Source organism: Ostrea edulis, chromosome 4 (genome assembly GCF_947568905.1).
Source record: "Ostrea edulis chromosome 4, xbOstEdul1.1, whole genome shotgun sequence".
NCBI lineage: Eukaryota > Metazoa > Mollusca > Bivalvia > Ostreida > Ostreidae > Ostrea > Ostrea edulis.
The window spans coordinates 25,307,979-25,330,451 of record NC_079167.1 but is presented as its reverse complement, the minus strand read 5'-3'; the positions used below and the strand labels follow the sequence as shown (position 1 = coordinate 25,330,451).

General features: G+C 34.7%; 1 protein-coding gene across 32 annotated transcripts in view; it reads left to right on the top strand.

Moving 5' to 3' along the window:
• LOC125671586 (rap guanine nucleotide exchange factor 2-like) overlaps positions 1–22,473 on the top strand; it is a 58,216-nt gene that overhangs the window by 17,838 nt on the left and 17,905 nt on the right. For 18 of the 32 annotated variants that reach the window (XM_048907379.2, XM_056162344.1, XM_056162336.1 and 15 more), the window contains exons 1-4: positions 10,114–15,857; positions 16,799–16,874; positions 18,731–18,868; positions 21,911–22,123. In XM_048907379.2, coding sequence (XP_048763336.1) covers positions 15,217–15,857; positions 16,799–16,874; positions 18,731–18,868; positions 21,911–22,123 — 1,068 coding nt within the window. In that variant the 5' untranslated portion in view covers positions 10,114–15,216. Of the gene's footprint in view, positions 1–2,718; positions 2,738–4,904; positions 5,480–10,113; positions 15,858–16,798; positions 16,875–17,940; positions 17,999–18,041; positions 18,200–18,323; positions 18,466–18,730; positions 18,869–21,910; positions 22,124–22,473 lie in introns of those variants that run through there. The other 14 variants (XM_048907394.2, XM_056162339.1, XM_056162337.1 and 11 more) reach the window with 8 other exon arrangements.

The window sequence follows — 22,473 nt, the reverse complement described above, 5'->3', positions numbered from 1 at the left end:
TTGGCACAGCTAATCTTTTCCCCATAATCTTGTCTTCTTTTAAAAGGCTGTTTCTAGATAATGTATCTAAATTTACTGAAATAGGGAAGTTGAAGATGGTCTTTCCTGGTTCATCAACTTATCTATCTGTCTCCACATCTAGAAAATGGGCCTATGGTCACGCTCTCACAGGGCATCTGAAGTATTTCATGTTCAGATGATATTCATTTTTGTGTGAATTAAAAAATCAGAATGTCTGTGGTTTATGATGTTGAAAGTCATGATGACTTATGAAATTTCTAGGTGAACCTGCCCTCATTAAGAGAAATGTCTCTGACATGTGTTGATGATAAGATCTACATGTAAGAACATACAGACAACAGACTTCTGTTAGTCAGTTAGCTAATGGTTGTAAGGTGGAGGCTGTACCTAGGATATTCATAAGACCTAATGAGCACCCTAGTTACAATACTGGGCATTGACATTAGGTAAGATCTGAGTCGGCTTATCCTGAATGATGTTCAGTCTAATCCCGGACTTATGAATAACACCAAAGGGAATTTGTATGAACACTGACAAATCATATTTATGTTAATAACAATACATACATGTTCTGAAACAACATTGCTTCAATCTCAGTCTTGCATGAAATCCTGGTGTTTGTTTCTGGAAAAAGTTGATTGAAAAAAGCAATCAGCTGCCAGAGATTGAGTAGAGTGAGAGATTGGAAGACTTGGAAATAGTTGACATTATTGATTAGAGGGACACGTTAATCAAAATTGGTCAGTGTCTGATTAGATTGTCCAGTTCCAGAAGCTGACCTACTGTGCCCATTCTAACACTGGATAACTGGGCAAAGACTGTTACAATTCGTAAGTACCAGAGTACATGTTTAATGTAATTTAGACAATTTTTGTTTACTCAGAGTATGTCCCTACTTCTGAACCTATTTGATGTTGTTATGGTGATATGATTTTCACGACAGTCTCAAGAAATTATGTTTATCATGACATGGTACATGTATAACTGAAGGGAGTTTAAATTGATCTCAATTGAAAATGGTGTGAAATTTTTAAGAATATTTAATAGATCATGGGAGACTTTAATTTTGCTTTTCCTGATACATCCCCTGGAGAGGAGTAAATGCTACAGGTATATATACACCAGAGAAAACACTAAATTTGACCCAGATGCATAAATTAACATGGCATTGAGTTCATTGAATGAGGTTTTTGAGAGGAAATGAGGAAGTTGGAGACAGTGTTTAGTTTGTGATTGGGGCGTGCGATGGTAATGTACAAGGACACTGACTGGGAGGAGCATTAAGAAGCCTCTTCCTATCACTTGGCCCAACATCCTGATGTTCATAATGTAATGTTGTCATTTCACAAGTTCTTCTTGTATAGAGTCATATCACTGGAAGATTGCTTAAGTAAGGTGAAAAGGTCAGACTGGAATAGAAAAAAATATACCAGATTTGTTGTTCCTTGTAGAAGACATGACAGATACTAGCTTTTTCTGTACCAGATAATGCCTCTCATTGTAAACAATAGTTTGATCATTCATTAGATTACTCCTCATACATAAAGTGTAGGTTGGGAGGGTTTTTAATACAATTTTTTCTCTTTACACCCTCCAATCTAATTAAAATTAGATCTTTGATCCGCTCATGCAATTGCATGAGCGGATCAAAGATCTAATTTTAATTAGATTGTACACCCTCTAGCTTTATTTGATGAACATTTTATCCTAATTCGATGCCTGTATAATAAGTAATGAGATTGGATCTTTTTAATGAATTACATAGATTGTGAGTTCATAATGTTAGGGTATGGAAAGAGTTTGCTTAGCGTGTACTATTAAGACAAACAATTGAATCTGCCTTGATGTCAGTAATACTCATTAGAATGCCTGGCACAGAAGTCAGAAGTCCATGTGAGGTAGTGGTAACAGTGATAAGTAGGGATAATTCTAAAGTTGTACACTTGAGCCAAAATGATAGGTAATTCCTTACAAAAACTTGTGGTCAGGTATTTGATTGGCTTGAATTCCAACCAAATGTTTTATTAAACAGGTTGGCCAATTGACAAAATATTGTCAGAGCAATTTAGTTTCTGAAGTTTTTTTTGGCACTTGTAACATTTTCATGTGAGGTAGGGATTGCATTTAAAAGTTATGGGGTACTGTATTTAATAATGCTGATAGGATGTCCTCATTAATTATGTGATTACATTAACATGCCTTTCGGGTGTAATATTGATTTGGTTTTCATTAATATTTTATTAACACAGCTAACAAAAGGGATCATCCAGAAAAAGCACCGTGATGTTTTGCCTACATGAATGTGGAGAAAATTGCATGTATGCATATAAAGAGTGTTGCCCATCTCTAAAAGCTGCAAATTTTTCTGACATTAGCACCCATCAGTTTGCATCTCACCTACCTAATGATAATGACCTTGCTAATCATTTGTGTAGAGCAGATGTTTAAAAGAAATGTGGTGAAATATAAAACACACTCTATATCAAATCTTGTAGATGAAAAGTTCAGTTTTCCTTGAATACAAGAGGAAGCATATTTTGTTGGTGCCTGGTACTTGAGAGTTAAGGACCTTTGTGTGCCTGTCTCATTGTGAACAGTTTTTCCTGTGGTTTGTCCAGCTTTGATATTTATCATGTCACATGGTTAAATGGGAGAGAGATGCAGTTGTACAAAGTCGGATGTGCAGAGTTTTAGATCAGTAGCATAAATAGTACAGGTATGAATAAATAAACTTCATGGGGCATGAGTATTTCTGTAATGGAGATGAATCTTTCAGGATTCAGTAGCATTTCTCTTGCAAAGATGCTTTCATTGCAAGTCACATAGTGCATCTATTTTAATTGGCTTTATAATGTGATTGAAAAGTAATGTATATTAACTAAAACTGAAGATTTTTCTATATAATTTATTTGTTAGTACAATTCTTTTGTTTAGAGAAGAAAAAGAGATACCTTGTCTGACAGATCTTGAATGTTTGACCTCTAGGTACACTTTATTTTCTGAAAGCACTTAAAAGTTTAGCATTTAACTGTGGCCATTTAATTGTAAAGTGTCCATTTTTATTGTTCCCAAGGGGAAGTAAAACAATTTATACCATATACTGACAGGCATTTTTGATACACATTCATGCCATTATTTGATAGAAAACATTTTTGTGAAAGAATATCTTTAAGATGAAAGTTATTTTCTGTATTAGTTTGACAGGTACCAGTAGGCATATGACATGATTTGCCTGTAATGGTTGGCTCTTGACATAGGATAGTAATTAAAACATGTATTGAAAGGGGTATAAATCATAGGACTTAAATTTGCAAAAGTTTGATTGTGAGTGAGAATAATTCCATCTTTTAGATTTGGAAGGGGGGGGGGGGGTAAATTAATGTTAGGGCTGTATAGGTAGGATAGATTGACAGGCATATATAGCTGCCATCTTGCACTTGGCTTTTGAAATAAATTTTCACATGACATATACTTTTGGGGGCTGGGGGTGGGATCTGTGTAAGAGCTCTTGATATATAAGTGCTATAACTTTGATCACCAAATATATAGATCTATCTTTTACCATTGCTATCTACCTGTATACTAGAATTTAAATAAAAAATGTTGCAATTTGAAAAATAGTGGTAATTTTGCCTCACACAATCTATGAAATTCTGTAACCTGTTATAAATTTGACAATTGACCTTGTTGCCATTAAACATAAATGTGACAGTTGATGACCATCCCCCATTTACATATATATAGAATATCAAGTCTATAGGAGGTCAAAATGTTTGAGATATCATATCACAAAGTGTTATTTATTAATGGACAGCCAAACAGAGACTCGCCAGGTACTAGAGGACTTGCATAACTCTGATGCCGAGTTCTAATACTTACTTTGTCATAAGATTTAGTCATATACCTCCTTTTGAAAACTTCAAGGGCAAAGTGATCATGACTTGTGTATAACATGTGAAAGTTTCACAAAAATGACAAAATATTGAATAAATTATTGTTCAATTTTCACACAATTAATGTTTAGGTCAATTTCTATATAGAGGGAGGAAAGCATACATGTTTTTCCAAGTATTTCTTTTTTTTTAAATCAAAACAAGATGCATAGTTTATGATGTATTCAAGTGAAGAAAGAGCTGTTATAGATTTTTTGTCAATTAATCTGCTCAAATAATTTCCTACAGAGAAGTTTTGCTCCAAAAACCCCAACGAGAACTAAAGGAACCTAAGTTGTCTCCTCCTTTTTGTCAATAATCTTTATGCATTTGAAATTCTAACAAGCATGGCAAGACATATGCAAGAACTACACATTCTTTAGTAACTAATTTATTGCGTTGGATTGGCCTCAGGCATACAAATATTCCAGTGCAGTCTGCATTGTTAACTGCCATGTATAGCATATGGGAAACTAGCCTGATAAGGATTGGAGCAGTGAATTGGGTGAATGTGGAAAATGTTGGAGGTATCAATAGAGATATTGACATTCTTGCAGTGTTTTTATTTGTAAGGTACTAACAAATTAAAGCCAAAAAAAGAACCTCTCAAGGTTGAAACAAATTACTGTAAATTTCTTTCAAGTCAGCTTCTCCCACAGTATAAGAAGATTTTGAGAGCTTGTTTTTCTAAATGGTGAATTGTGAGAAGGTACAGTGATTTTGACTATTTCGGAGTATTGTTAGGAAGTGACCCATGTAGTAATGAATTTATTCTAGTGATCCCTTCAGCGCAGCTTATGGAAGTGTAAAGCCTTCAGATAATCAATACAAAAGTGACAGCTTAATTTTCATCATGGTAAAAAATGGGATGAGAGGGTTGGTATTGACACAATGTTATAAGCTGTAACGTGTATCTACGTATGTATTTGTCGTGACCTACAACTCCACGAATATAGCACAGGAAGGATATCCACGCCATAAACAGGGATGTTTATTTATATGGTGGCCCAGTCCTATTTCTCTCCCTGTGTTCCATGCAATCTATTGTCCAAAACTCAACTGCAAAGAGGGATAGCTGCTCCAATGTTTAGATATCCTTGCACTGGAATTTAAATGAAAATATTGACATTTTTGAAAGTATTTGGTTGATTGGACTTACAAGCAAGTTTACCCTAGTGTGCATTTCGTTAGTTGAGGTAAGACAAAATATATTATATACTATTTCAATAGAGATCATATGCAGTGATTATTAAGACTTGAATCGTCTTGGTATGTTTTTGTGATATAACGTGCAGATAACATTATTTCTAATGAGTTAATAAGCGGTTGTGGTCATGGCTGGTCGGATTTTGAGGAATGACAGGTAGGGGGAATTTTTACCTTGCATCAATAAAGCACTGAGAGTAATGTGTTGACAGTATCAACAAGCAGACAGAGAGATTTCACAGTAATTTAATTCATGTGGGATGTTAGATTGGAATGCTGAAATGGACTAAAGTTGACAGATCATTTGTGTACTGTGTCAGGTGGGTGCTACCATCATGTTGTCATTTTGTTAAATATTTCACTGAATTTTTTTTTTTATCTATCCACTATATTTCTCAGTAGATAGAACGAGGGGTCCATCAGATTTTATAGGTTTTGTTGAAGTAGGGAAATTGATTTCATAGAAATGTTTGAGAAGAGAGATTGATGTGTTAAACCTTACATTGAATTACCAATCGATATTGCACTGGAAAGTCTGGATATCTATAGGAATGGCACATAGATAGATACACAGAAACTAGCAGGGGTGCTGTAATCTAGTACACCAACAAATGTTGTAATAGATGCATTTGGAATGTTAATGGTGATGAGTTTTGGGTGTGTCATTGTAAAACCTGCTGTGGCTTATGGTCTAGGTTTGGTGTGGTATAGTGCCAGACTTATTCTTCATCATTTCCCTTATGTAACAACTTGCAGTTTATTTTTGAGCATTAAATGAGACACAGGGAGGCACTGAGAATCATGCTTTTAAAAATATCATTTTAAGGAAATTATAGTTTTTCCTGTTGTCACTAAAAAGTATATGAACAAACCGTTCTCTGTTTCCTAGCTCACTAGTTTAGACACGCATGGTTTTCTTGGAAATGGCATCATATGAAATTTTCCTGTAATGGCATGGCTTAGTTATAACAGCCTTTGCTTGGTATTACATTGCCCTTCAGTTCCTACATTTTATAGGTTGCCTGGTTTCACAAAGGGTCCCTGATATTTTGCTTGCCAGATGTAATGAAATTAAACCACAAATTAAGAAGGGACAGAGATATTGTCTCTGCATGTGCTTAAGGCAGAAATGTGTAGGCAGTAGTACTTTGTTTGATGTAATGATGGTTTGTATTTGAGGAAATTAGTAATCACCTTATATTGTTGTATTCGTGTGTGGATCGAAATTTACGTCATGATTTATGCTAAAGGTATTGGTATTTTGTGGTTGAGTTGAGGTGGAGGGTTGAAAATGAAGATTTTTTTGTTTGGATATTATAAAGGGAAGGCCCTTTTGAGATGGGAATAGCTAAAAAAAAAAATTGTGGCACTAAGATAGTTATTAATAATTTAATTCCATAAAATGGAATTATGGGTATTGAGTGATGGGCTGCCAGTTTTATACTGCTGTTTATAGTATCTGTAGACAGATGTCAAGATATCCTATAGTTCCATGCTGTAATTTGTACCAGCTTCCATGATACCTCATCTGTTAACATTAATTATCCATGAACAGAGTCTAGCCATTGTATATTTTATACACTACCAGCCAAAGTGTTTACTTGTATCTACACAGAGAAGATAAACTTGGCAGCTCCAGTTGTTGATTTTTACATTGTTTAAGTCACCATGTGGAAGCTGTTGGGGGGGGGGGGGTGTTTGTTTTGTGGGGGGTGTTTGTTTTGTTTGGATTTTGATTTGATGAATTTGTTCATACATGTAGCTACTTCAATTCAGAGCAATCTAAATTGTGGTGCCAGAGTTGGTGTTTTTTTCTTCATAATCTGTAGTGGAAAAAACTAATTGTAATTTTACCTACAAAAGCATATTTGATGATATACAGCAGTAAAAAACATCTGGCATCTAATTTACCAATATGAAATGGGCTGTTTGGTTAAAGGCAGTTAACATCTTCAAGGAAAAAAGGTGGGAAATACTTATTGTTTAGACATGGTTCAGTTTGAGTTTCAAGAGCTTTCAAGGATTTGAACTGCTGTTGCCAACAGCTCAAGGTGTGTAAAAGTGATTTTGCTGAAACTGAACCCTCCTTTTCTCTTCCCTGTAGATCTCTTTACTTTCTGCTGGTTTTGTTCACTGTGTATAAGTTGTTTATATTGCTGTATCTCTGATATCAAGTTGTCACTTATCTCGCCAACAGAGGAGATTTCCTGGCACTGTTGGGGGAGAGGGGAAAAAAAGGAATTATTATTTTCAGTAGGTTTATGTGCGTTTTTCTGGGGGGTACATTGTAGGTCGACACTTGACTGAAAATCTGCACATAAAACTAAATATATCTTGATGTTTTGATTGTTCTGTCTGGCAGACCTTTTTCTTCAGAACTGAAAGGTTTATCAAAATTCACATTCTGTGTGAAGTTTTGGAAGGAAAAACTTGTGATTTATTTTTAAATTGCATTTATGGGTCTCTTAGACAATTGAAAGCTTTAAATTTTTAAAGCTTTCAGACAGAGTTCAGGATACAAAGAATCTAGTGGAATCCAGCAGCTGTGTTTGATAGGATTCCTTTTAGAATCCGCTTACATTGGATGATTGTGTCACATCAAGATTTGGGAACAAGTCTATTTGTGTAGTGTTTGTAAACACAAGTCTGTTCTTAGAGATGAGCTATTAATTGACTGTTACATCTCAATAAACCCCAGCCCTATCTCTCCATACAGCCTTTGTAAGAGAGAATCATAGTTATGTTATCTTACATATATTTATAACACAAACCGATATTCACTTCAATCACTTTTAGTATTAAATGTCTTCTTTATAAAAGTTTGATTTTTATAGCCAATGTTCATCCGTCCAGTACATTTATCAAGTTCATCTGTTATCAGATTTATTTACAAAGAGATGAATAGTACTGAAAAATTGAATATTTTCCCTGAGTGGATGTAATATGGTTAGCCAATGGACGACAGACAACTTGGCTCTTGTCAAGGTGACCCCAGTAGGTGCACATGGTGTAAATGAATATGCCTGATTTTCATGTTCAGAAAGGATAAAAAAATTTGTAAAATTTCCATTTGCAGACCATAAAATTAAAAACGTTTTCCTGTTCTTAATGGTTGCAAAAATCCATTGATTCATTTGGGGGGGGGGGGGGGGGGGGGGGGGGGGGAAATAGGAAATAAAAAAGTTTTAAGCATATTTCTAAACTGCTGTACAAAATTCAAAGTCAAATTGTTGTACAAAGTATTGGCAAATGTTGCACAGCCAATAGAAGATTCAGAAACTATTATAAGCATCCCATGATAAATGATGATGAAAATCAAAAATAGCACACGTCATTATAATACATGCATTTCATTAGTGACTTCATTTATTATATATATATATATATTTATATATAAGCTATTTCTTCAAACAGGACCATGATAATAATAGAGAGTGCACATGCACATTACAGAGTTTTTATTAACAATGCTGGTAGATTCATGCCGACTACATTACGCATGTAGAAAACATCTGATAACAAACAGAATTTTTTTGATGATTGCAGAAATATTGATAATGCACATCTTTTGTAGCTGCAGTTGTGTAGCTCCCTGGTTGAAAAAAATGGAACGTCAAACCGGAGAATTACATCATATTCTGCAATAAGAAACAACCATTTTAGCATTTAGAATTTCTAATTCGGACAATTTAATTGGTAAAAACAAGTTGCACAAAATGAGTTTGATCATTTAGTAGCCATGAATCTGTAAATTTTGAAATAATCAGGTAATGTCATTTTTGTAATTTCTGTTTTGCCCCACCCTCTTTTTTTGTTTTTGTTTCAAAGTAATTTTACAGAATGGAGCATGTTTGTCATGAGTACAAGGATGTTTTTACTTATTTTTAGATGTTTTTCGTTTTAAAATTGGTATAGGAATTATATTATTGTGTATTGAATACAGAATGATTGATAAAATGATTATAGTATCCTTACTGTAAAAAATAGATTGAAACTTAAATGTGGAAACACTTGAATATAGTCCCCTATTGTTTCTTAGGTGATGTGATTTACGGATATCTTATAGAGGGAGTGATTAGCATAGTTAAGAAATCTCAGTTCAATGATCAGTATGTACTGACAGACCTCCATACTATGAAGTGAGATGCTTAACAAAAATAGGCCAGTATATAGTATCTCATCTTATTAAACACTGACTTCCTGTGTACTTAGTATTAAGAAAGGATATCCTGCGACACCCCCCCCCCCTTTTTTTTTAAAAAATGTTACACTCCTATAGTCTTTTAATAAAACTTCATTAGGCCCTGAAACTTAAGAAGCATGGAAATAATTGAAAGGAAGAATGTAAAACTTACTGGGAAAAACTGAAGATTTTATTTGATAGTTTCAAGGTTATGAATTTAACCTTCAAATGTTAGAAGATCACCTTGAGAATGAAATGGCAGAAAGAGAGTTCTCATTGACATTGAAATTCAAGGAAATTGGATTTGTATCTTCTGCATTTTAACTTCATTAAAAAAAAAATACAAGAGTTTATGAACAGTTTAATATTAATAGATACATGTACATATATGTTACACTTGGGTAATAAGAGGTTAGAAGGAACTGAGTCACTACCCACTTAACTCATCAATGACCCGATCACAGTCTGAATCAGAGACTAACACAAACAGACAGAGGGCAGACGGAGCAGATGGACCCTTCTCCTGATAATTGTAGGACAGCTTCTTCCCTTCATATCAATACCTTTTAAAAATATTGATGCATCTTTGTTTATCTTAATTTTTCTCTCTGATGCATTGAAAATACAGACAGCAAATGTGCTTTTTTGCTGTTTGTTTTGGTTGGTTCCCATTGGATTCCTGGGAGGGAGTATATGTTACAAAAGATAAGCATGTCATGCATTTTGTCTGGTGTAAGCAGTGAAAAGGACCTCTTATATTTAACTTGATAAACTGTTCTTACATCATAGATTTGGGGGTAATTTTTGGGGGCTCCAAGATTGATCTTTTTTGAAAATATGATATCTCTCAGTTAACTACAGTTTATGCCCAAAAGTTAAATGAACATTTAATTTAATATATTTCTTTCTTGCAATCATTATTTTTTTCCCTCCAGGTCATTGATTTAGTTTTAAATAAGTGTGATCACAAGGTATATGAGTGTTGACATATTTTTGTAGATAAGTATCTAATCTATATACCCCCAGGTCATGCAAGGTCACAAAAATGTTCAACACTTACTGCATATAATTTTCCAATTTGATATGAATTCTGATACCTTAAGGAATTTGATGGGAGTATGTAATGCTTGTTGTAGTATCACAGGATAATGATACAGGTTTGACATAATCACTGGTTGTCTTGGCAATTAATAGTACAGTACAAAATCTGTGGGATCTTCTAGGATTGATGGTTATCTGATCCAGCTTTGTAATCACCTCCAGATGGTTATCATGTTGCATGATTTTATGGACACACCATGGGGGATCAGTTACCCTGGGATTTAGGACCCAGGAGATTGGCCATTTGTCCTTTGTAGTAAGGAGTCTCTCTGTTCCTATCCACTGCTGTCCTCTATCATCGTATGGAGTAGTGGAATCATCTGTTACATCTGTAGGATTACTCAGGGGTGGAGATGTGAGTCAGAGGTGTATCTGATCTGTAGTAGTTAAGTGTGGGGCTGGAGAATTCACCACAACCTTTGTGTGATCTACTGAGATGAGTGTGTGTGTGTGTTAGATTTCCAGATATTTGTTTCCCGGCACTTCCTCTTCATTATTATGACATATATCTGAGAATTCCTCATGTTTAGGAAGTGTTTGTATGTAGGTAGTAGAAATTGAATGACTTCAATTTTGACACATGCCTGTATTTGGTTCAAGTGGATTTGGACATTTGATACTTTGCACTTCCAAGTTCAAGTGTCTAGATTTGAGGAATATTAATATTCTATGAAGCCAAACTTTTGACATCAACCTGTAGTGGTAGAACAGTTTCTTAGGTACTTATTTTCAAAGGAGTTTCAGTGAAGCAAAGAGGAAGGCATTGTTGGGTAGCTGAAGGTGACTTCTTAGTGCTTAAAGAACAAGTCATTACTACAGCCTACAGCAGCCTTTAGATAGATGCCCCTGCTGAAAACAGTGTCTGATGTATCTGGCTGAGAAAGCAACAGGAACCAAACACATAAGATTGGGGAATTAACAAGATATATTGTTTAGACAGATGTGTGCATAGGGAAAATCTGTTTTGCATCCTCCAGATTTGTAGTATACATTGCTTGCTGTTATATTGGAGTACTTAATCATGGAATTATATTATGTGTTTGAAAGGATTAATTAGTTTCCTGTTACACCACTGTGGGAATTAAGGGATGTGATTAGTTAGCTTCCAGGTATAAAATGATTCGAGAAGTGGAGTTTGTCAGGTAAGTACTGGTATGTAAACATATGCGTATCAATTTTATCACATTGATTTGATTTGGACATAGTTTTTCTGATCATTTTTATTTTTAAGTTTTCTAAATATGTGATACTTTTAAAAAAAACTGAAAATATTTTCCTTGTAGATATTACATGATTTGTAAAAATTGAAACAACATTTTTCATTAAGATTTCAATTACAAAGTTCGTGTTTTCTGCAAAACTTTCAGGAACTTTATAACTTACTCAATGGGAAATGAAATCAGTTTCTGAAACGAAGTGAGATTCAGGATTAATTCTTTTGCAATGGTGATTTTATCAGAACTGAAGGAATTTTGATAGCCTGGTATCTGATAAGGACCTTAATTCAAAAGTGTACTGCCAATTCCAAAACAAAACTTGGCAGACAAATGACTCTCCTGGTTTTACTTTCCACATTTTAATGTATACTTTTCTGAAACTTATTCTACAAGAGGTATGCTCCTGGGTTGGCTTGACTTTGATGAAAACCACCAGTCTTTGAAATCTATCAACACAATTATCTGATGTCTTGAGAGTTAAGTGAAAAAAATTTAAAGGGTTATTTTTGGATTTTTAATCAAACTTGTTTATTTTTAAAAAAGCATCCTAAAAAGAATTTTTGCATGGACACATACTGGTGGTATTGTGTATTTAAGGATGTACCATATAACGGGGATTTTCTGTGGTTGTCCATTTTTCGTGGATTGGAAAATCTGTAAAAATTATAATCCCAAAGAATATATATGTATGCTCATAGGTATATACCACAGTCGATTATATCGCCTGGGTTCAAATTTACTATTAAAAGAATAATCTTTAATAGTAAATTCAAACTTATGTGATATAATTGCCTGTGGTATACACACTAGTATTAAATGCAACCACAGAAATTGGAAGTGCAGAATATAATTTGCTACCATTAATGGGTCAAATCAAAAACCCCAAAAAAATTCCAAGCACAGGAAATGCCGTTATACATAGGATCACCCCCTAAAATTGCTACAGAATTTTGTAAAACTATTTGTAAATGTTTTAATATTGTTGAAAACCCATATTTACCACAAAAATTTCCAATGAAACCACCTTTATTTTTTCATCATTCCAAAAATCTTTACTCGAAAATTCAGTGGAAGAGCATTACCCCAAAATTAAAATCCTTCAAAGCCATCTTTTTATTGGTGCATTTCGTGTATTAATTGACCAATCTACATTGTTGTTTGATCAACTGATAGAAAATTCCACATATAAACACAACAAAATCTGACTTCATTTGATGCATCCATTATCTTGGGTACTTACTCAGCCTCGGTTAACATTTATATATGTACCTATATATATTAAGCAGTGCCAAGTCAAAAGTATTTCTCCATGATTTCTAGCATGCTGGAGTAGGATATCCTATGACCTGAACTATGTTTTCACAGAAAATTCTTTTGAAAGAGTATCATTTGAGATTATAATCATTTAAGATTATAGTGACTTTAAGAATGTTTAGTGCATTCAGTAATTGCTTGTGTCTGTTTTGATTTTCAAAATAGGTCAACTCTAACAATCACAAACAGTAATCCTGGTATGAAACAAAAAGGTGCAAAATAACAATAACAAAAAACCTGGATTGAAATCCTTCAATACAAAGAACAACTTTGACCAAAAAAGGATGGTAAATTGAACTCCAATAAAGCCCAGGAAGTCCTCCGTTATTCAGTATTGACACAGACTCAAAACTGTAATTACCAACTTCCGACCCCTCTCAGATATGTATAATAATTGATGGATTGTAATGGAAAAATATTAATTACATACAACTTGTTCTGAAAATAGGAGAGCAGTGACATGTTGTTCACACAAGGGCTAGCAGTACATGTGCTAACAGAAGAAAATACTTTTAATCATATCTTCATCAAAGCAACTTAATGCACACACACTGAATTTTCCCAAATTCAATGAAATACTGTAAGCATGTAATTTGTATGCGGAAATGCAAGTTCAAATTTAGGAGTTCCTTCAAGTGAATATTTTTGTGGTGTGTTTGTGCACTCTCGAGACCATATAGTCAGATAGTGGCTGCAATCTGTATAGATGATTAATAAGCAGACACATGAGACTTTGCACATGTGTATGTAGAGATTAGGGAAATATTTGCTGCTGAAAGAATTTTTATATCTTTAGAAAAATCTAAAACTTTCAGGTTAATTAACGAGCAACATTATCTAAGATTTTCATGCCCATTTGCAAGTTATTTCTGCAGCTGATAGTCAGTAACTGTAGAATTGTCAATATATTCATGGACGTTCTTTGACTAGATGCTGATTGTTAACTGTGTCATGCCAGTAGTTAAAAATTCAAGTCTATATCATTGTCGTTAAAGTTTAAAAATCTGTCAACATTTGGCACCATGTTTAAAAAAAAAACCCCAGTTCAAGATCCTTCAGAGTGACAGGAAGTAACTGGGTCATTCTATGTCCATGAGGGGGATTTGGATTGGCTTATTCTTTGGTCATTTGGTGCTACGGTTTTGGACAATGAAGATAATCCAGGTGCAAGTACTGGCTTTTAACTAGAAGACAAAATATGCGCCAAGCAGATGTTGGGGGTCATTCTCCAGCAATTTGTCTCCTTGTTTTCTGTGCAGAATTATTGAAGAGAGAAAAAAAAATTGTCAGACAACAGACAGGACCCACACTTGGCTCATTTTGTTGGACAATATCAAATTCCTGATCTAGTAACATTTCATTAAACAGGTCCCGGAGAGCACCTGTCGTTTTTTGTTTGGAAAGAGTTCAGATTCGATGTCTTTTAAACACTTGTTTGATTTGATTCGGTTTGGATGTGTTTATGGGTGTTGGGATTTTATCTACCGTATGTCTACAGTGTAAACCTACATGCTTGATCAAGTATTATTTGAGCAAAGATCTGTCAATGATTTAAATTTTTCTCTGGAAAAAAAAAATGGATGTACCGAGTAAACTGATTGAGAAAGCAGAAGGATTGACTGGGGTGGCTTATAAAGTGACTGGACTTACATTTTTTGATGTTATTTTGTGATCAGGATAAAGTGTATTGTAGGGCATATAGAGAAACAACAAAAAGTTTTAAAGAGGTTATTAAAATCCAGCACAAAGAAGACAGAATGCCAGGATTATTATTTTACCTACACACTATTTAAAGTGCAAGACTGCATGTGACATAAAACTCTAGAGCAATTCTCCTATGTTCACCAAGAGTTAGACATGCATTCTCATTTGTCATTCAGATTTTCCACCTGACTGGATTCATATCTACATGCCTTGTGTTTATTTATATATCGGTGAACTTTATGTGCAACTCTGTGACACTTTTCCATTAACCACCTTTTGTCATTAATTAGGGAGGCTCGTTGCCAGTCTGTGTGTATCAATAGGGAGATTACAGCTGGCTCAAATTTCAGCTTTGACCCATCAGTGCCTTGTACATGGAGGGGTGTGATAGCCCAAAGTGTGTTGTTAAGCCGGGACAAGTCTTAACTATCAGAGATGCTGATTCTGCTGTTTTGGGGGTAAAATAGTGCTGAAAAAAATGTTCTGCAGAGGGATCTTTTTTGGTTGTCAACTGTGAGATTGTTGTGAAAAACCTGTCATGTTTTTCTACGTTGTTGGCAATGCCAACATATCTGGTAATGATCAGAACCAGGAGGTGGATACACAGCAATCGGAACCTGTCCAGGAGCAGGTGCTTGGTGTAAAAAGTCAACACTCTCCTCAAAAATGTTGTTTACCCAACCCAGAGTTGTCTAACCTGATGTGCAGTGGCCAAGAAAACGATGCATCACACTCGTTGGGAATTTCACTGATTCTGGATGCTGGCAGCTCTGGTGAAGTTGAAGAATTCCTGCCCCAGTCAGAGGGTGTAGATGTTTGTAGTCGGGAGCAGTGTTCCCCCGACTCTGATTTGGAGGAGATGGATTATTTGTGTGAACATAGAACTAGTGCTTCAGAAAAATTAAATTCTTGTTGTTGTTTATTAAAAAGTTTATCCAGTGATGCTAATGGAGCTGAAAATTTATGTGTTCAAAAAATGTATGAATCATCGCCTGGTAAACCAGTTCGATATGCAACACGTGTGCACGCGGAATATGCCCCACTCAAAGTGCGACCAAAAAGTATGTGTTCTGTGGGACCAAGTAGTGAAATTAGATCTCCTAGAATACAGCCGGACATCAGGATAGAAAATGATGATGGTGTCTGGTCTCTGTCTGACTCCAGTGTTAACTTTGACAGGTATATTGTTGCAGAAATATTTTGGAGGTGCTGTTTGAAACCTAAGCCAGATGAATAGAAATCTGTAGACTGAATCTGTTTAAAAAGTTATTCAATAATTATGTAATCTTCTTTTCATAGATCTCTATCTTTTAGTCTGTCTTTTGCAGTACATCTATATTGATGTTAGAGACCAAACTTTAAAGGACTATTTCAGATTGAAATGTTGAATGTAGACAAACATTGAAGTAATGTCCTAATAATTGGGTATTTACTCATCTTATTGTCAGAGTCCCCGAGCCTGCTAGTCATTTCACACTTCTTTGTCCCAGGCCCACTGCTATATACCTACAATAAATAGCTCTTTTAATGATGTTGACATGACACACAGTCTTCTCATTTAAATGGAAATCGTCTATAATGCTCTTACTGAAATAAATGAAGATCATTGAGACAAAGCCAAGTTTTGTGATATTTGATCGACAGATCAGTCATTTTGTCATACTGATCACTGATAGCCACAAATTTACGTATTCGGTGCATATCATCTCTTTTTTATGTATACTTGTCATGGTGTTTTTTTTTTTTTTTTTTATACAGTTACACATGTTGGCCATTGTTTTATATGTGCCTCATGAATATCATGTGTAACTGAACAAAGTGAACTTGTCCATCATTTATAATTTAACAAGTTGAATAAATTTTTATAGCTGCAATTCAAATTCCAAGGTTATATCGACATTCATATTTTGTTGTGTTTTCATTGCTTGAGGGCAAAATTCATAGAACCCATTGGCTTACTGACTTAATTTGTGAGATTTTGCAGTTACTTTATAATATCACATTTACTATATGCCTTTAGAATGGACTGATGAAACATGATAAAAGTATCTGCTGACATTGTGAAACAAGAACACTACCACAGTACATGACAGTGCTGATATCATTTTTGCTTCTTTCAGTTTTGGCAAAAGAACACCAGGATGTACCCGGCGGGCCAGCGAGTGCCTCATTCTGGAACCGTCGGAGATGATTGTTGTAAGTATTTATAAAAAATCCCTATATGGGAAAAGTTCCAAAGGAAACCAAATTTGTAAGTAGTAGACTCTTACTATAAAGAATTTGCAACAAGTTATCTGGACTGCACTTTGATTTTTTGGATAGTGAATGTCACACCCAGTTGCAGTGTTCTCTGACTTTGTATGTAGGAACAAGTGTTTTGGGATGTACTGAGTTATCTTAATCTGAAGAAGCTGACTGTTGCATCATTGTTTTGGCATGGTGTGCAGGGTTTATCACAGTTTCCCTGCCTTTCTGTCATACTTCATATAATTCTACACCAGCTGATTACAAAAACAAACACATTAGGGTTTTTTTACCCTGAGAATTCCTCAGACTGTTATTAAGCTTAGTTTTTCTATTTTCCAATTTCATTCCCTGCTTCATTAGTCTCTGAATATTCTGCTACAAGTTCTGTAAATAACGGTGATTATTCCAAATTAACATTCCGGATGAGTTAAAAAGAGGTTGAGGAAAAATGAAAAGAATTTGAACTTATCAACTTTTTTTCTGATTGGTTACATTTTCTGATGTGTTTTATTGTAACAGGGTGTTAGCACAATTCATCCCCATAAATTTGTTAGCTAAGTCCCTGATTACATACCAGTGAATGTGTTGGAGGCATACAACTCTCTATTGATTTTTCCTAGGACAGCTCTTCCTAGAGTTGATCTGTGTTGGAAATGGCCATTTCAAGTCACTTTACTGACAAGGCCTTTATGATTAATGGGCAACTTTAAAGATTAAGTCACCAGACTAAAGAAGGTGTGAAGATAACAGGATTTCACAAATACAAAATCATAAAATCAGAGGAAGAAATGTTTTCCCAAAAAAAAAAAAAATCTCTAAGAGGTGGGAGGGTGTGAATAAGTCAAAGTGAATATATTCTGCATTCTAAAACCTACAGCACACTTCTTCATATATGTATTCATACAAATCACAACATTAGATTCAGCAAATCAAAAGCCTGATGCCACTGTCATGATTTGAGTGGAGACTTTGCTCTCTATGTTGTAACCCTGTTTATCTAGTCCATCCTTACAACTGACTGTTTCCTGAAACGAGAAACACACGACAACGGATGTGTCCCACTACATTTTCAAGTACTTGAGTAATTATTTTGTTATTTATTCTATATACATATTTGTTTCTAGATCATGTTCCTTAGTAATGGTGATGGCATATTGGACTTCTTTGTGATGCATCTTAAGGTTATTTGAAATTGTAAATGATGTGCAAGTTTTGATTTTCGTCAATGAGGAATACTGTATGAGGATGTGGTTTTTCTCAGGTACAGGATCGAGGTACTACACATTTCTTGCTGTTGACAACGTTTCTTTTATGATGTCGATTGACAGTGTTACAAGCCTCCTCTATTCTGAATCTCAATTTGCTAGGCTTAGCCTCATCATTTCCCCTGTCATAAACTTCCAACAGAAAATTATCACATCCGTTTTATTGTAAAAAAGGGATGTGCACATCATAGTATGACTGATGAAAACAAAGTTAAAAGCTATATAGCCTCAAAATGTTGAAGTGGAGGTATCAGCAACTTGAAGATGTACATCAGGTTTGGAAATGTTGGAATACGTTTTGTACTAAGGATTTCATATTGTGGGGAGTGGATCTTTGAGTCGGTTTCTCTCACACATTTTTATATGGGATCCAAACAAGGAAATAATGATGCATGTGATTTTTCAAATTCAGTGGATTCTATCTTCTGATGTTGCATTGTGAATGGATTTATTCTTTAAGAATCTTTTTCTTTTGTTTTTCATCTTTATAATGTGAAAAATAGGTTGTGGCAGTCAAATATATATGTGTCTCTGTTTTAGATCGATTATCCTGATGTCCAGATTATGAAAAACAGTCGTACTGGACAATGTAACAATGTCAACATCAATCGAATGTTTGATTTAGAACAAGAGGAAGCCAAACTACGAAAAATGCATTGTGACACAACAGTAGAGCAGGTACAAAGATATAAGTAAATATATACAGGAAAGGTCATATCTAGCAAATGTGTACCACAGGAGTAGCAAATGTGTACAGTGAAGGTCATGTGTAACAAATGTGTACAGTGAAGGTCATGTGTAACAAATGTGTACAGTGAAGGTCATGTGTAACAAGTGTGTACAGTGAAGGTCATGTGTAACAAATGTGTACAGTGAAGGTCATGTGTAACAAGTGTGTACAGTGAAGGTCATGTGTAACAAATGTGTACAGTGAAGGTCATGTGTAACAAGTGTGTACAGTGAAGGTCATGTGTAACAAGTGTTTTCAGTAAAGGTCATGTGTAACAAGTGTTTTCAGTAAAGGTCATGTGTAACAAGTGTTTTCAGTAAAGGTCATGTGTAACAAGTGTTTTCAGTAAAGGTCATGTGTAACAAGTGTTTTCAGTAAAGGTCATGTGCAGCAAGTGTGTACAATAAAGGTCATGTGTAGCAAGCAGGGATTTTTTTAAACTTTTGATTTCATATTGGAGTAAAACAGCGACATTTGGTTAAAATTGGAAACACTTGTAAATCTTTTTTTTTTTTAAATTATTAGAAAAACCAAATGATTTTATCTACCAATTCAAGAAAACTTTATTTTCCTGTTTTTCATGATAAAGAAAATTGAAAATTTTCCAGTAAAGCCATGACCCAGTCATAGTCCGAGTAAGATATTATCTAAGGCAATAAGCATCTGTCTCTAATGTATGTGGTGACTGAATCATCAGGACTCAAATCATCAACATTTTAAATACTTTCGTTTTCTTTATCACTATCTGAAATCGTAGAAAAACCCACTGAAATACTTTTGTCACTATCATGACCATATTCAATTCGAAACTCTGAAATTCTCTTGTTGATTTGCCTCCTGCTCACTCGTCAGGATGGTCAGGGAACATGGGTTCCTCACTTAAAGATTTATCTTTAGTTTTGAAATATAAAAATATAGTCTCCTTGTTTTTACAGTTCTATAATCTAATCTTAGGATAATAGTATTTTTAGTCAAACTTGTGCAATTTTTTGGTCATATATTGACAAATAAATAGAATACTGATCCTGAGTTTAAATGAAATAAAGCTAATAAGTTAGATAAATTACCCAAAGTGTGCTGAGTGATGAGTTCTTAACGAAAATCAAACAAAAAACTTTTAGATTTGTGATTTTTGGAATTTTTTTTTATCATCCTTTTGGAAATTTTAAGTGTCATTTTGGGAAGAAAAAAAACCAACTGCTTTTCTGCATTGGGAATGGGGCAGAATTTCGGCCTTCTACAGATCCTAAAAAATTCCTTGCAAGTGTGTACAGTAAAGGTCATGTGTAGCAAGTGTGTAAAGTAAAGGTCATGTGTAGCAAGTTGTGTACAGTAAAGGTCATGTGTAGCAAGTGTGTACTGTAAAGGTCATGTATAACAAGTGTGTAGAATAAAGGTCATGTGTAACAAGTGTGTACAGTAAAGGTCATGTGTAACAAGTGTATACAGTAAAGGTCATGTGTAGCAAGTGTGTACAGTAAATGTCATGTATAACAAGTGTGTACAGTAAAGGTCATGTGTAACAAGTGTGTAAAGTAAAGGTCACATGTAGCAAGTGTGTACAGTAAAGGGGTCATGTGTAGCAAGTGTGTACAGTGAAGGTCATGTGTAGCAAGTGTGTAAAGTAAAGGTCATGTGTAACAAGTGTTTACAGTAAAGGTCATGTGTAACAAGTGTGTACAGTAAAAGGGTCATGTGTAACAAATGCAGACAGTAGAGGTCAGGTCCACAGGTTTATTGCACTCCTATCTAAAAGTCGATAAAGTCGCAAACTGCAACCCAGACAACTAGATATAGATCACTTCTCCCTTGTAAAATGTTGTTAGTGAGGAATGTGCATGCTGATAGATGAAGGGTTTTAACCAGTTAAGAAAATTGGAAAGTTTTGAATTTCTAGTGTGATAATATCAGTATTACACATTAATATTTGTCCTAGTCCTTTGAAAACTTTAAAGACTTAACTAACACTTGTATCTCTATTCCTTGATAAAACATAATTATTGTAAATTACTTTGTAATAGGAACTGAATGGAAACTAATACTATACATTTCTAATAATATCTTGATTCCTGAAGAAAAAACCCATTTACATGGAGCATTTGAATCAAAGCCAACAATAATGTTTAAATTGAGCACTCAAGGCCTGTGTAATCTCTGAAATATTTCAAGCCAGTTACTGTGTTTTCTTGTGAGAGAAGCATATGTTTTAGGCTGTGTTCCATGTGAAATCTCACAGTAATGTTATTAGTCATCACTGGCCTTGTACTCTAAAAACACTCTGCATACTAGTATACTATGTGTACAGTTTTGTTTTAGTTTTGTCTAAGTAGTTCCATAAATCTTTTGAGTGTTGAACACAAGACTAGCAGCAAAGACTTAAACAAGAAATGAAAGCTATGCAAGTTTTATAGATAATATATTGAATGATAAAGAGAGATAATACCATTAGGACAGCTAATTTAGTAAGGTATCAGGGATTTTTTAGGGTCTGTAGAGGGCCGAAATTCAGCCTCATTCCCAATGCTGAAAAGCAGGTGTTTTCCCCAAAATGATGCCTAAAAATTCCCAAATAATGAATTCTTTGATAAGAATATGTCATGAGAGGCCATCCAACCTCAGTGCCACTCTGTTGCAAATAAATTGTGACAGTTTTTTCTTTGCCAAAGACTGGAAATTATAAAGCTTGTTTAAGCCAGCCACATTGATAATAAAATATGAAATGGTTAACTTTTTGATTGTTTTTATTATTTATTTGTATGAAACAAATTTCCCAATTTCAATGAAATATCACAATTTTTCCTGAACTTGAAGGCCCTGGCCCCTGGATTCACAGGGTTAAAAAAATCCCTGGGTATGCTCTTAAAATTTATGTCCCCCCCCCCCCCCCCCTTTGCAAAGGAATATGCTTTGTATATGGAACTCTGTTTAAAGTAATCAAGGCTGAATATCGATGGCTGAAGGTTTGTCAAATGAGTCTGTTGTCATTGCAGCTTCCTCCAGATTATAAAAATGAAATATACTCACGGAATGAAATACAGATGAAAAGGAGTTCCCGAGCGAGTGATACGTCGAGCGCTTACTCTGGGTCTGACATGATGCAATCTTCTATTGATGACCAAGAAAACGCAGACATAGACCTGACGGGTATGCCAGAGGGTTATGTGGACTCGGATGATGAAGAGGACAAACTGTCCAACACAGAGGTATACAAAGCTTTGGTATACATATAGTGCACTCTGCAAATTCTTGTCATTTGGTGATGAGTGCAGCTATCACATGGATGGTAATATTATCTTGCACAGTTGCACATAGGTATAAGATTCAATATTAAGTACCTTTACCACAAAGAAAAGCATATCTACAATACTTAGAATACAGAAATATACTGAACATCATAGATAGATTAAATCTACATCAAGAGAAATGACAGAAGTTTTCAGACTACATTAGACAAGACATTTGATGCAGGTTGATGTTAATGAAAATTTAGAGCTTATGGAGTAGCCACTTTTTAGACCTATATTTCCATTCTCTGTCTTGGAATGTGTCATCT